General features: G+C 45.6%; 1 protein-coding gene across 3 annotated transcripts in view; it reads left to right on the top strand.

Moving 5' to 3' along the window:
• Positions 1 to 13,419, top strand: part of LOC135546642 (stromal interaction molecule 1-like) — a 61,578-nt gene extending 48,159 nt beyond the window's left edge. The window contains exons 10-14 of one of the 3 annotated variants that reach the window (XM_064975233.1): positions 1,850 to 1,950; positions 2,078 to 2,310; positions 7,741 to 7,821; positions 9,536 to 9,599; positions 11,000 to 13,419. In XM_064975233.1, coding sequence (XP_064831305.1) covers positions 1,850 to 1,950; positions 2,078 to 2,310; positions 7,741 to 7,821; positions 9,536 to 9,599; positions 11,000 to 11,534 — 1,014 coding nt within the window. In that variant the 3' untranslated portion in view covers positions 11,535 to 13,419. Of the gene's footprint in view, positions 1 to 1,849; positions 1,951 to 2,077; positions 2,311 to 7,740; positions 7,822 to 9,532; positions 9,600 to 10,999 lie in introns of all 3 variants that reach the window. The other 2 variants (XM_064975232.1, XM_064975231.1) reach the window with 2 other exon arrangements.

Genomic DNA, 13,419 nt, shown 5'->3' with positions numbered 1-13,419 from the left:
CAAATACGTCACAATGCTGCAGACACCTTGGGGAAACGATAGATAGGGCAGGCTCATTCCTGTCGCATTAAAAGCCATATAAGGAGACAATGGAAAACAGAGCCTCAAAAATCCTGCTCATTTCCTGGTTGCCGTTTCATCTTGGTTTTGCCTGTAGCTCCTGTTCTAGGGCACTCACAGACAATATCTTTGCAGTTCTGGAAAATTCAGTGTTTTCTTTCCAAAGCTATCAATTATATGCATAGTCGAGCATCTTTTTGTGACAAAATATCTTGTTTAAAACGGGAATGTTTTTCATCCAAAAATGAAATGGCGCCCCCAGAGTTTCAAGAGGTTAAGTACTGCAGTGAATCTCCTCCTCATGAACTGCACCAGATTTGCCTGTTCTTGCTGTGAGATGTTACCCCACTCTTCCACTAAGGCACCTGCAAGTTCCTGGACATTTCTGGGAGGAATGGCCCTAGCCCTCACCCTCCGATCCAACAGGTCCCAGACATGCTCAAAGGGATGGAGATCCGGGCTCTTCGCTGGCCATGGCAGAGCATTGACATTCCTGTCTTGCAGGAAATCACGCACAGAATGAGCAGTATGGCTGGTGGCATTGATATGCTGGAGAGTCATGCCAGGATGAGCCTGCAGGAAGGGTACCACATGAGGAGGATGTCTTCCCTGTATCGCACAGCGTTGAGATTGCCTGCAGTGACAACAAGCGCGGTCTGATGATGCTTTGACACCGTCCCAGACGGACTCTCTGCCTCCAAATCGATCCCGCTCCAGAGTACAGGCCTCAGTGTAACTCTCATTCCTTCAACGACAAACGCGAAACCGACCATTACCCTAGGAGAGACAAAACCGCGACTCGTCAGTGAAGAGCACTTTTTGCCAGTCCTGTCTGGTCCAGCGACGGTGGGTTTGTGCCCATAGGTGACGTTGTTGCCGGTGATATCTGGTGAGGATCTGTCTTAAAACAGGCCTAAAAGCCCTCAGTCTAGGCTCTCTCAGCCTATTGCGGACACTCTGAGCACTGATGGAGGGATTGTGCATTCCTGGTGTAACTCAGGCAGTTTTTGTTGCCATCCTGTACCTGTCCCGCTGGTGTGATGTTCGGATGTACCGATCCTGTGCAGGTGTTACACGTGGTCTGCCACTGCGAGGGCGATCAGCTGTCCATCCGGTCTCCCTGTTTCGCTGTCTTAGGCGTCTCACAGTACAGACATTGCAATTTATTGCCCTGGCCACATCTGCATTCCTCATGCCTTCTTGCAGCATGCCTAAGGCACATTCATGCAGATAAGCAGGGAACCTGGGCATCTTTCTTTGGTGTTTTTCAGAGTCGGTAGAAAGGCATCTTTTGTGTCCTAAGTTTTCATTACTGTGACCTTAGTTGCCTATCGTCTGTAAGCTGTTAGTGTCTCAACGACCGTTCCAATCTTCCGGTTACTAGTCCAACGCTCTAACCACTAGGCTACCCTGCCACCCATCCTTTGTATGTAATTCTGTGTGATTATTTAGCTATTTAGTAAATACATAATTAAGCCTATTTTTGTATTACTGATTCAACTTGTTAGCCAGAGTTTGAAGATAACCAAGAACTTTACGTCTTTCATATGAGACTGAATAAGGTGACAATGAGTAATTGACTGCTATTGATATATAATCACGTAATCAATCAAATATTAGGTAATCGATTTGATAAAATAGCCTGTCCATATAATTTAATCAGCCAGAGACACGACAACCGTATGAGTAGGTCCAGGAGATTTCCCGGTCCATGTGAGCAGGAGAAACTCTGGACCCTTAGAGTGACAGAACGGGAGAGTAATGTTTTATCTTGTGTGTGTGACTGCAGGCAGAGAAGATCAAGAAGAAGAGGAACACCATATTTGGGACCTTCCATGTGGCACACAGCTCCTGTCTGGATAATGTGGATCACCAAATTCTGACAGCCAAGTGAGTTTAATTAAAGTTTGGGATTTGTCTAAGCCAATATCTCCTATAACTATGTTGACATTGTGATCTGTGCTTGTTTCCCTGTGTCCTCCTCCTCCCCTTCTCCCTCTCCTCTCCTCCGGTCCAGACAAGCCCTGGGTGAGGTGACTGCTGCTCTGAGGGAGAGGCTGCACCGCTGGCAGCAGATTGAGATTCTGACTGGGTTCACCATCGTCAACAACCCTGGGCTGTCCTCCCTGGCCTCCACCCTGAACCTTGACCCCAGCATCATGGGTGGCCGGGCCACGCCCCAGCACTTCATTATGTCTGATGACATGGATGACATGGACGAGGACATCATATCGCCCGGAACTCTGCAATGTAAGGGCTCGTCCGACTCCCTCGGCTTCACTGTGGGACCCGGTAGCAAAATACCCCCTAAATACACCAAGGGCCTCCTGGGGAAATCCAAAAATCAGCTCTCATATGAAAATTAGCATACAGCCACAAAGTATTATCATTAACGATTTATCAACCATTCTATGAATTTACTAAATGAGCAGCCTTGTTGGTGAAGGGATTCAGGGTGTTTGTCTGTGATCTGAGGATGTTGTGTGTTTGCAAGTCTATAATATATGAATTGTAATTTCACCTGTTTTTTTAATATGTTTTCAGTTGGTTATTTCATTTTGGAAGTTAGTGTTGCCTTGATATATGGGAATTTCACTTCTGGGATGGAGTGTAAGATGAGAACAAGGTGCACAATGTTGATATCCCATGCTGTGAAAATTTAACCTCTGAAAAAATACATGCTTCATGACACCAAATCTTTGTGCTGATCTATTTTTAGCAGTTGTCTCCTAGTCTGACCAATGGAATGTGCTTAACATGAAGTAATAGTAAACAATATGAAAGGCTGTTGTACTCCTGTAAGCTTTATAAGGCTTTAGCTTTGGTCTCGGCCTATATTTGGAAAAGAAGGCGGCACAATGGCCTTGTTGTGCTGCCTGGAAGACCATTTGTTTTACTTTCTCACATAGCCTTGCCTTATATTGTCATTCCCCTGTGGGTACATGTTATACTCCATTCAGAAAGTATTCAGACCCCTTTCCCACATTTTTTTAAGTTAAAATTGATTAAACAGTCCCCCCCCCCCCTCCCCATCAATCTACACAGTCTATCCCAAATGACAAAGCAAAAATAGGTTTTTAGATTTTTGGGCAAGTGTATAAAATTTGACATACATTTGACATTTACATAAGTATTCAGACCTTTTACTCAGTACTGTAACCAACTTTGGCAGTGATTACAGCCTCGACTCTTCTTAGGTATGACACTACAGGCTTGCCACACCTGTATTTGGGGAGTTTCTCCCATTCTTCTCTCCAGATCCTCTCAAGCTCTGTCAGGTTGGATGGGGGAGCGTTGCTGCACAGATATTTTCAGGTCTCTCCAGAGATGTTCGATCGCGTTCAAGTCTTGAGTCTTGTTGGGCCACTCGGGGACATTCAGAGACTTGTCCCAAAGCCACTCCTGCGTTGTCTTGGTTGTGTGCTTAGGGTCATTGTCCTGTTGGAAGTTCCTGGGCGCTTTGGAGACGGTTTTCATCAAGGATCTCTCTGTAATTTGCTCCATTCATCTTTCCCTCACTCCTGACTAGTCTCCCAGTATCTGCCGCGGAAAAAACATCCCCACATCATGATGCTGCCACCACCATGCTTCACCGTAGGGATGGTGCCAGTTTTCCTCCAGACGTGACACTTGGCATTCAGGCCAAGGAGTTCAATCTTGGTTTCATCAGACCAAAGCATATTGTTTCTCATGGTCTGGGAGAGTCCTTTAAGTGCATTTTGGCAAATCCAAGAGTCTTGGTGGTTTCAAACTGCTTCCATTTAATAATGATGGAGGCCACTGTGTTCTTGAGTACCTTCAATGCTGCATAATGTTTTTGTTGTCCTGTGCCTCGACACAATCCTGTCTCGGAGCTCTATGGACAATTCCTTTGACCTGATGGCTTGGTTATACATTTGCAAAAAAATGTGAAAAACCTGTTTTTGCTTTGTCTTTATGGGGTAATGTGTGTAGATTTAGGATTTTATTTATTATCCATTTTAGAATAAGGCTGTAATGTAACAAAATGTGGAAAAAGTCTAGGGGTCTGAATGCACTTTATCACTTTTTTTCAGCCACTAAGGAATTACATACTCAGGGTTTCTTCTTTTGAATTGAGAATTACAGCTTTTATTTACCAGTTACGGTCTCAAAGGAGTTATGATGCGAACAACATACTTTACTTCTTATGTCTATTTCTCGTCTTTTGGCAACCTAAATATATTATATTTGTCACAACATAATGTTGACATATAAAGTCAATCAATGTGTACTGGTCTCCTGGTACCCAGCTCTGAGCTCTACTGGGCAGTATTTGGGTTATGATTATAGCAGACCCAGAGAGAGAGACTGATACTGTATGGGTTTATGATTATAGCAGACCCAGAGAGAGAGACTGATACTGTATGGGTTTATGATTATAGCAGACCCAGAGAGAGACTGACTGATACTGTATGGGTTTATGATTATACCCAGACCCAGAGAGAGAGACTGATACTGTATGGGTTTATGATTATAGCAGACCCAGAGAGAGAGACTGATACTGTATGGGTTTATGATTATAGCAGACCCAGAGAGAGAGACTGATACTGTATGGGTTTATGATTATAGCAGCTGATACTGTATGGGTTTATGATTATAGCAGACCCAGAGAGAGAGACTGATACTGTATGGGTTTATGATTATAGCAGACCCAGAGAGAGAGACTGATACTGTATGGGTTTATGATTATAGCAGACCCAGAGATGAGGGCTGATACTGTATGGGTTTATGATTATAGCAGACCCAGAGATAAGGGCTGATACTGTATGGGTTTATGATTATAGCAGACCCAGAGAGAGAGACTGATACTGTATGGGTTTATGATTATAGCAGACCCAGAGAGAGAGACTGATACTGTATGGGTTTATGATTATAGCAGACCCAGAGAGAGAGACTGATACTGTATGGGTTTATGATTATAGCAGACCCAGAGAGAGAGACTGATACTGTATGGGTTTATGATTATAGCAGACCCAGAGAGAGAGACTGATACTGTATGGGTTTATGATTGATAGCAGACCCAGAGAGAGAGACTGATACTGTATGGGTTTATGATTATAGCAGACCCAGAGAGAGACCAGTTTATGATTATAGCAGACCCAGAGAGAGACTGATACTGTATGGGTTTATGATTATAGCAGAGAGATACTGTACTGATACTGTATGGGTTTATGATTATAGCAGACCCAGAGAGAGACTGATACTGTATGGGTTTATGATTATAGCAGACCCAGAGATACTGTATGGGTTTATGATTATAGCAGACCCAGAGAGAGAGACTGATACTGTATGGGTTTATGATTATAGCAGACCCAGAGAGAGAGACTGATACTGTATGGGTTTATGATTATAGCAGACCCCCAGGTTTATGATTATAGCAGACCCAGAGAGAGAGACTGATACTGTATGGGTTTATGATTATAGCAGACCCAGAGAGAGAGACTGATACTGTATGGGTTTATGATTATAGCAGACCCAGAGAGAGAGACTGATACTGTATGGGTTTATGATTATAGCAGACCCAGAGAGAGAGACTGATACTGTATGGGTTTATGATTATAGCAGACCCAGAGAGAGAGACTGATACTGTATGGGTTTATGATTATAGCAGACCCAGAGAGAGAGACTGATACTGTATGGGTTTATGATTATAGCAGACCCAGAGAGAGACTGACTGATACTGATACTGTATGGGTTTATGATTAGCAGCAGACCCAGACCCAGAGAGAGAGACTGATACTGTATGGGTTTATGATTATAGCAGACCCAGAGAGAGAGACTGATACTGTATGGGTTTATGATTATAGCAGACCCAGAGATAAGGGCTGATACTGTATGGGTTTATGATTATAGCAGACCCAGAGAGAGAGACTGATACTGTATGGGTTTATGATTATAGCAGACCCAGAGAGAGAGACTGATACTGTATGGGTTTATGATTATAGCAGACCCAGAGAGAGAGACTGATACTGTATGGGTTTATGATTATAGCAGACCCAGACTGATACTGTATGGGTTTATGATTATAGCAGACCCAGAGAGAGACTGATACTGTATGGGTTTATGATTATAGCAGACCCAGAGAGAGAGACTGATACTGTATGGGTTTATGATTATAGCAGACCCAGAGAGAGAGACTGATACTGTATGGGTTTATGATTATAGCAGACAGAGAGAGAGACTGATACTGTATGGGTTTATGATTATAGCAGACCCAGAGAGAGATTGATACTGTATGGGTTTATGATTATAGCAGACCCAGAGAGAGAGACTGATACTGTATGGGTTTATGATTATAGCAGACCCAGAGAGAGAGACTGATACTGTATGGGTTTATGATTATAGCAGACCCAGAGAGAGAGACTGATACTGTATGGGTTTATGATTATAGCAGACCCAGAGAGAGACTGATACTGATACTGTATGGGTTTATGATTATAGCAGACCCAGAGAGAGAGACTGATACTGTATGGGTTTATGATTATAGCAGACCCAGAGAGAGAGACTGATACTGGGTTTATGATTATAGCAGACTGATACTGTATGGGTTTATGATTATAGCAGACCCAGAGAGAGACTGATACTGTATGGGTTTATGATTATAGCAGACCCAGAGAGAGAGACTGATACTGTATGGGTTTATGATTATAGCAGACCCAGGAGAGAGACTGATACTGATGGGTTTATGATTATAGCAGACCCAGAGAGAGAGACTGATACTGTATGGGTTTATGATTATAGCAGACCCAGAGAGAGAGACTGATACTGTATGGGTTTATGATTATAGCAGACCCAGAGAGAGAGACTGATACTGTATGGGTTTATGATTATAGCAGACCCAGAGAGAGAGACTGATACTGTATGGGTTTATGATTATAGCAGACCCAGAGAGAGAGACTGATACTGTATGGGTTTATGATTATAGCAGACCCAGAGAGAGAGACTGATACTGTATGGGTTTATGATTATAGCAGACCCAGAGAGAGAGACTGATACTGTATGGGTTTATGATTATAGCAGACCCAGAGAGAGAGACTGATACTGTATGGGTTTATGATTATTTATGATTATAGCAGACCCAGAGATTATAGCAGAGAGAGACTGATACTGTATGGGTTTATGATTATAGCAGACCCAGAGAGAGAGACTGATACTGTATGGGTTTATGATTATAGCAGACCCAGAGAGAGAGACTGATACTGTATGGGTTTATGATTATAGCAGACCCAGAGAGAGAGACTGATACTGTATGGGTTTATGATTATAGCAGACCCAGAGAGAGAGACTGATACTGTATGGGTTTATGATTATAGCAGACCCAGAGAGAGAGACTGATACTGTATGGGTTTATGATTATAGCAGACCCAGAGAGAGGACTGATTTATGGGTTTATGATTATAGCAGACCCAGATACCCAGAGATTATAGAGACCCTGATATGGGTTTATGATTTACTGCAGTGATACTTACTGCAGTGGTAATCTGAGCTCTGGTGCTGCAGTCTCCTTCTAGAGCTCTGTCACTACAGTTCTCTAGTAAGTCTTCTAATCCACATTAATTACATGTTCCCTCCTCCCTCACTTCCTCTCTCTCCTCCCACCAACACTGTCTCTTTGGTTTTTGGCTGCGGCTGCCGTTCGTGTCTCTGGTCCACCCACAGACACCAACTGCCTCAAGGACCGGCGAGCCAGTGATCTGTGGTCCATGGGTTCTGGCAGCCAGTCCCTCAGGAAATACTCTGGTTGGCCTGTTAGCTACTTATACCCCTTTGTCCTGACCTCAACGCTCTCTCTCCTTAAGTCACACACCCCTATCAAAGCCTCACAGAGCAGATGGATATAGCTGTAACACTGGCCTGGGACAGGGACTGTAGATGGATATAGCTGTAACACTCTGGCCTGGGACAGGGACTGTAGATGGATATAGCTGTAACACGCTGGCCTGGGACATGGACTGTAGATGGATAGAGCTGTAACACGCTGGCCTGGGACAGGGACTGTAGATGGATATAGCTGTAACACGCTGGCCTGGGACAGGGACTGTAGATGGATATAGCTGTAACACTCTGGCCTGGGACAGGGACTGTAGATGGATATAGCTGTAACACGCTGGCCTGGGACAGGGACTGTAGATGGATAGAGCTGTAACACTCTGGCCTGGGACAGGGACTGTAGATGGATATAGCTGTAACACGCTGGCCTGGGACATGGACTGTATATGGATATAGCTGTAACACCCTGGCCTGGGACAGGGACTGTAGATGGATATAGCTGTAACACGCTGGCCTGGGACATGGACTGTAGATGGATATAGCTGTAACACTGGCCTGGGACAGGGACTGTAGATGGATATAGCTGTAACACTCTGGCCTGGGACAGGGACTGTAGATGGATATAGCTGTAACACTGGCCTGGGACAGGGACTGTAGATGGATATAGCTGTAACACTCTGGCCTGGGACAGGGACTGTAGATGGATATAGCTGTAACACGCTGGCCTGGGACATGGACTGTATATGGATATAGCTGTAACACGCTGGCCTGGGACAGGGACTGTAGATGGATATAGCTGTAACACCCTGGCCTGGGACAGGGACTGTAGATGGATATAGCTGTAACACGCTGGCCTGGGACAGGGACTGTAGATGGATAGAGCTGTAACACTCTGGCCTGGGACAGGGACTGTAGGTGGATATAGCTGTAACACGCTGGCCTGGGATAGGGCCTGTAGATGGATCGAGCTGTAACACTCTGGCCTGGGACAGGGACTGTAGATGGATAGAGCTGTAACACTCTGGCCTGGGACAGGGACTGTAGATGGATATAGCTGTAACACGCTGGCCTGGGACAGGGACTGTAGATGGATATAGCTGTAACACGCTGGCCTGGGACAGGGCCTGTAGATGGATATAGCTGTAACACGCTGGCCTGGGACAGGGCCTGTAGATGGAGAAGGAAAACTGTCTATGCTGTGGCCATGTACCCCTGGCCTTATTGTCTCAAGCTCTCCAATGACTTGCTCTTCTTTCTCTGATCCTCATCACCCAGAGAACTCGTAGACCCTCTCACAACACACAGCACTGTCTGATTTTACACATGAAGGATTAGTTATGATGAAATATTTAACTTTTGTACTCCCTGCAAAAATCCTCACCAGTCACCAGCCAAACGTCTCACCAGACAGTGCCATCCCTCATTTTCTCTTGTTTAATGCTATGGCATAGCTAAGGCCCAGGTAATTGAACAGCCATCACTTGCCTTCCTCACAACCAAACATTACTGAAGTGCTCAGAACAGAGGTCAAGAACACCAATTCAGTACTGAAATATCACCAACACCCATGTCTGCTACTGCCCTCCCAGTCTAATTCCAACCTACTGTTTTCCCTCACCCTGTGTGTTGTGTATAATCAGACTTTGGTTGTTGATAATGGTATTGTTCTGTGTTGTGTCAGCAGCTCCCAGTATGATGTCCCTGCGTCAGCGCCACATGGACTCCCAGCTGGCCATGGGCTCTCAGAGGTTGGTAGAGACCTGCCTGTTGGCGGGGCAGCAGGGAGACTGCACCTCTTACCCATCCAGGTCTAGGGCCACCCTCCAACAGTCACACAGCCAGTCCTTCCAACAGTTTGAGGCTCTCCCCCTGCCTCCCCTGTCCTCGGCTGTCTCGCACCCCTCGATCATCTGCTCCTCTCCACCTCCTCCTTACCGTCAGCCCCACTCCTTCCACTCCTCCTCCTCCTTACATGCCTCCGCTCCTCATTCCTCCCATGTCTATCACTCGTCTTATTTTCAGCCCATGGACACCATCCCAGACTTCCAGCGCAGCAGCAGCTTCGGGTACCACTCTGCTCTCTTCCCTCCACACGCACCGCATGCTCGTTGGCTTTTCTCCCATTCATTTCCCCTGTAGTATATTCCATTGTTTTCCATATCTGTGTTCATTGTCATTAACGAATAGTTTCCTCTGACTATAACTCACCCATTTTGCAACCTGTGCATTAATACTTTTCTTTGAAAATCCATTTGGTTGTTTATTCTTTCATATTTGAGTTTTTTACATCCACTCCCAACCCGTGTCTATCCTGGTTGCCCAAACTACCCTGACCCCTGCCTGCAATACTAACAGGAGTGGAGTTCCAGTTTCTGAGTAGTGCCCACAGTGTCCTGTTGGCGAGTAGTGCCCACAGTGTCCTGTTGGCGAGTAGTGCCCACAGTGTCCTGTTGGCGAGTAGTGCCCACAGTGTCCTGTTGGCGAGTAGTGCCCACAGTGTCCTGTTGGCGAGTAGTGCCCACAGTGTCCTGTTGGCGAGTAGTGCCCACAGTGTCCTGTTGGCGAGTAGTGCCCACAGTGTCCTGTTGGCGAGTAGTGCCCACAGTGTCCTGTTGGCGAGTAGTGCCCACAGTGTCCTGTTGGCGAGTAGTGCCCACAGTGTCCTGTTGGCGAGTAGTGCCCACAGTGTCCTGTTGGCGAGTAGTGCCCACAGTGTCCTGTTGGCGAGTAGTGCCCACAGTGTCCTGTTGGCGAGTAGTGCCCACAGTGTCCTGTTGGCGAGTAGTGCCCACAGTGTCCTGTTGGCGAGTAGTGCCCACAGTGTCCTTGGCTTTACATGCATTGGATAGATTACCTGCATGCAGTGCTTTAGCTTGGATCCCCTTTTCAGTCAGGTCCAGTGCAGAAACAATTCCTAGCCTCTACCCCATAGTTCTGAAAGGATTATAAAGGTATAAGCATTCCATCTATTGGTAAAACATCCACCTAGCCTATCAGAGGGGGAAATGGAGCTACTGCCATTGCTTATATCTGTCCAGTTCTTTCAGATCTACCTGAAGTGCCTAGGTGGTAGAGGCGATAGAATGTCTCTGGACCGTACCTCACTGTCCCTCTCTTCCTCCACCGACTCTCTTCTGTTCTTCCACAGGGATCTGAACCGCTCAGACTCAGACTCCTCCCTGTCCCTCTCCCAAATCGGTGATCGTCTGTCCGCCTACAGCTCCAAGGGCCACCTGGTGAAACCCACCCCCTTACTGTATGGTCCCCCTGTCCGCTCCGCCTCCGACGAGCCCTCCCTGCATGCCCACACACCTAATGGAGGGAACCGTGTCCACGAGGGAGGAGCCCAGACCGAGCCAGTCCCCGAGAGCCCCATCCTGATGAAGAAGGTGTACAGCATCGAGAAATCAGCCAGCCTGGGAGAGATGGACGTTGGCCTCATCGGTATGACCATGTCAGAGTCCTCCTGCTCCCTCAGCCTCAACTCCACCGATGCCGACACCCCCTCCCCCACGGGGGGCCAGCCTGGGGCTGCAGGGGCCAAGGGAAGCAGCCGTATCCCTCAACTCTCCTCCAAGAAGAGCCCTCTGGAGGAAGACAGCGGCTCCACGGGAGAAGACACAGACTCCGTCGCCAGTCGTAAGAAACACACCTTCAAGATCTTCAAAAAACAGAAGAAATAATGACAAGGGTTACTGAAGACTTTTAAAGAGCGATTAAAGGTGTTGCACTTATTATTATTTCTGTTTTGGAAAACTTGTTTTGGGTTGTTCACTGGTCACAAGCGATGGTGCAAATCTTTGCCTTTAGGGTTTTCTAGGTACTTTCTCTGAGGCACTGTGGGAGCAAGCAGCTATTCGGTGATGTTTGCAATGGGTGGTGTTGTACAGTGGAATGTAAGCACTATTTATTTAGCAGGAAAGTGTGCCAGTCGCTCAGAGGGAAACAAGTCTCCTGGGTGGATGTCTTCTGTTTTACTTCAACCTGTATCAGTTTGCATGTCTTCACCTTTGTTTGACTGATATTTTCTGGATTCTCTTAGGTGTGTGCTTGGTTCTTGTCCTTATTCTGCTTAGACAACACTTAAAAACTCAGCTGTTTCTTGTCGTTAATCCCCGACCAACTCCTTGTTATGTGTCAGATGGACATTGAGCACTTAATGCCAGTCAGTGTTGGTCAATGGTGAGGGGATGGGGGGGGGGCTGAAAAGGGCTGAACAATACTTGCAAAAACTTCTCGAGTCAATTGTGCTAACAAGAAATCTAGTAGTCAATGTTATCACAACTCTTCCAGTACAGCTGCAGACACAGCAAGACGCACACTAGGCAAACATTTCCCTGGGATAGAGCACCTTTGCGCGGAAGTGCTAACTTGATTTAATCCCCTTGAACACAAAGCTAGGTAGCTGGTGTAACTGCCTTGTCTATTTGTCCCAATCATAGCCCTGATCTAAGTTCCCTAATAGAGGTTATTAAAATGACTACTTGAACTATATAAATTTCGTATCAATGTATGTTTATTGAAGTAAACCTCTACATTTGCAAATTGCCTACCATATCAATCTATGTTGTAATTGTAGGAGATATCACGTGAATCGTTAGGAGTGCTGTAGGAGACGCTAATCTTTTGAAGTGCCAAAACAAAGACTCTGGTCCAGTGGCCTTTATTCTTGTCAACAACTATATATGTACTGTCTGTTGTAAGTGAGAGGCAGCTTTCGAATGAGTAGCACTGCCTTCTGTTTTTATCTGGGGACTAAAATCAGGTGATCAATTTGACATGGTCACCCACAACATTTCAAGCAGGGAGTTGCAGGCAGCATTTGTAATTCGAAGACTCCCAAGTTGTGTGTTGAGCATTTTTGAGGTGTTTGCTACTTTAGCTTGGACTGTAGACTACCCAGATCACCTAGATCCACATTATACAGCTCCAGAGTCAATGCACACAGTAATGGTATCTATAGGTCACCATTATAAACTCACTTGCCATTATTGGTTTTGTGAAAGCACAAATGGTTTAGAAACAGATGTCACAATGCATGCTGGTAGTAGGGACTCTCCTAATAACTTCCTAAACAATTGATCTGCTCGACTGCTCCTGAATCTGATAACCAAAGCAGTGCTGCTAATGACACCATTGCCCCCCAATGGAGGCCTCACACAAGCGAGATTGATGGTATGGATGAAAAAGAAATGTCATATTCTTTCATTGATCAGTTGAAAACATGAACTTCCTATTGGTACTTTTTAAAGTGTAGTTTGTACCTCTTCTGCACGATGAAGCTGTAGTATGGATTATGATGTCTGTCTGTTGCCAGGATACTGCACTGAGTTGTTTTGATGCATGTCAGCTACTGTATTAACGTCTGTAATGGGCTTGAGGCAGAGGTCAGCTCGAGCATCATCTCTGTTCACCCCTACTTACACCCCAACTTCTCATTTTGAGCTTCTATTTATGAATACATATATTTGTACAGAGAAAAACAAATATTTTGCATCTTCTGTGGCGTTCTCTCGACTTTTATGGCACTCCTGCATGATAGCAATAAACTATTTTGAATGAAAGACA

Source organism: Oncorhynchus masou, chromosome 9, assembly GCF_036934945.1.
Source record: "Oncorhynchus masou masou isolate Uvic2021 chromosome 9, UVic_Omas_1.1, whole genome shotgun sequence".
Classification (NCBI taxonomy): domain Eukaryota; kingdom Metazoa; phylum Chordata; class Actinopteri; order Salmoniformes; family Salmonidae; genus Oncorhynchus; species Oncorhynchus masou.
This window is presented reverse-complemented; position numbering and strand designations above follow the sequence as displayed.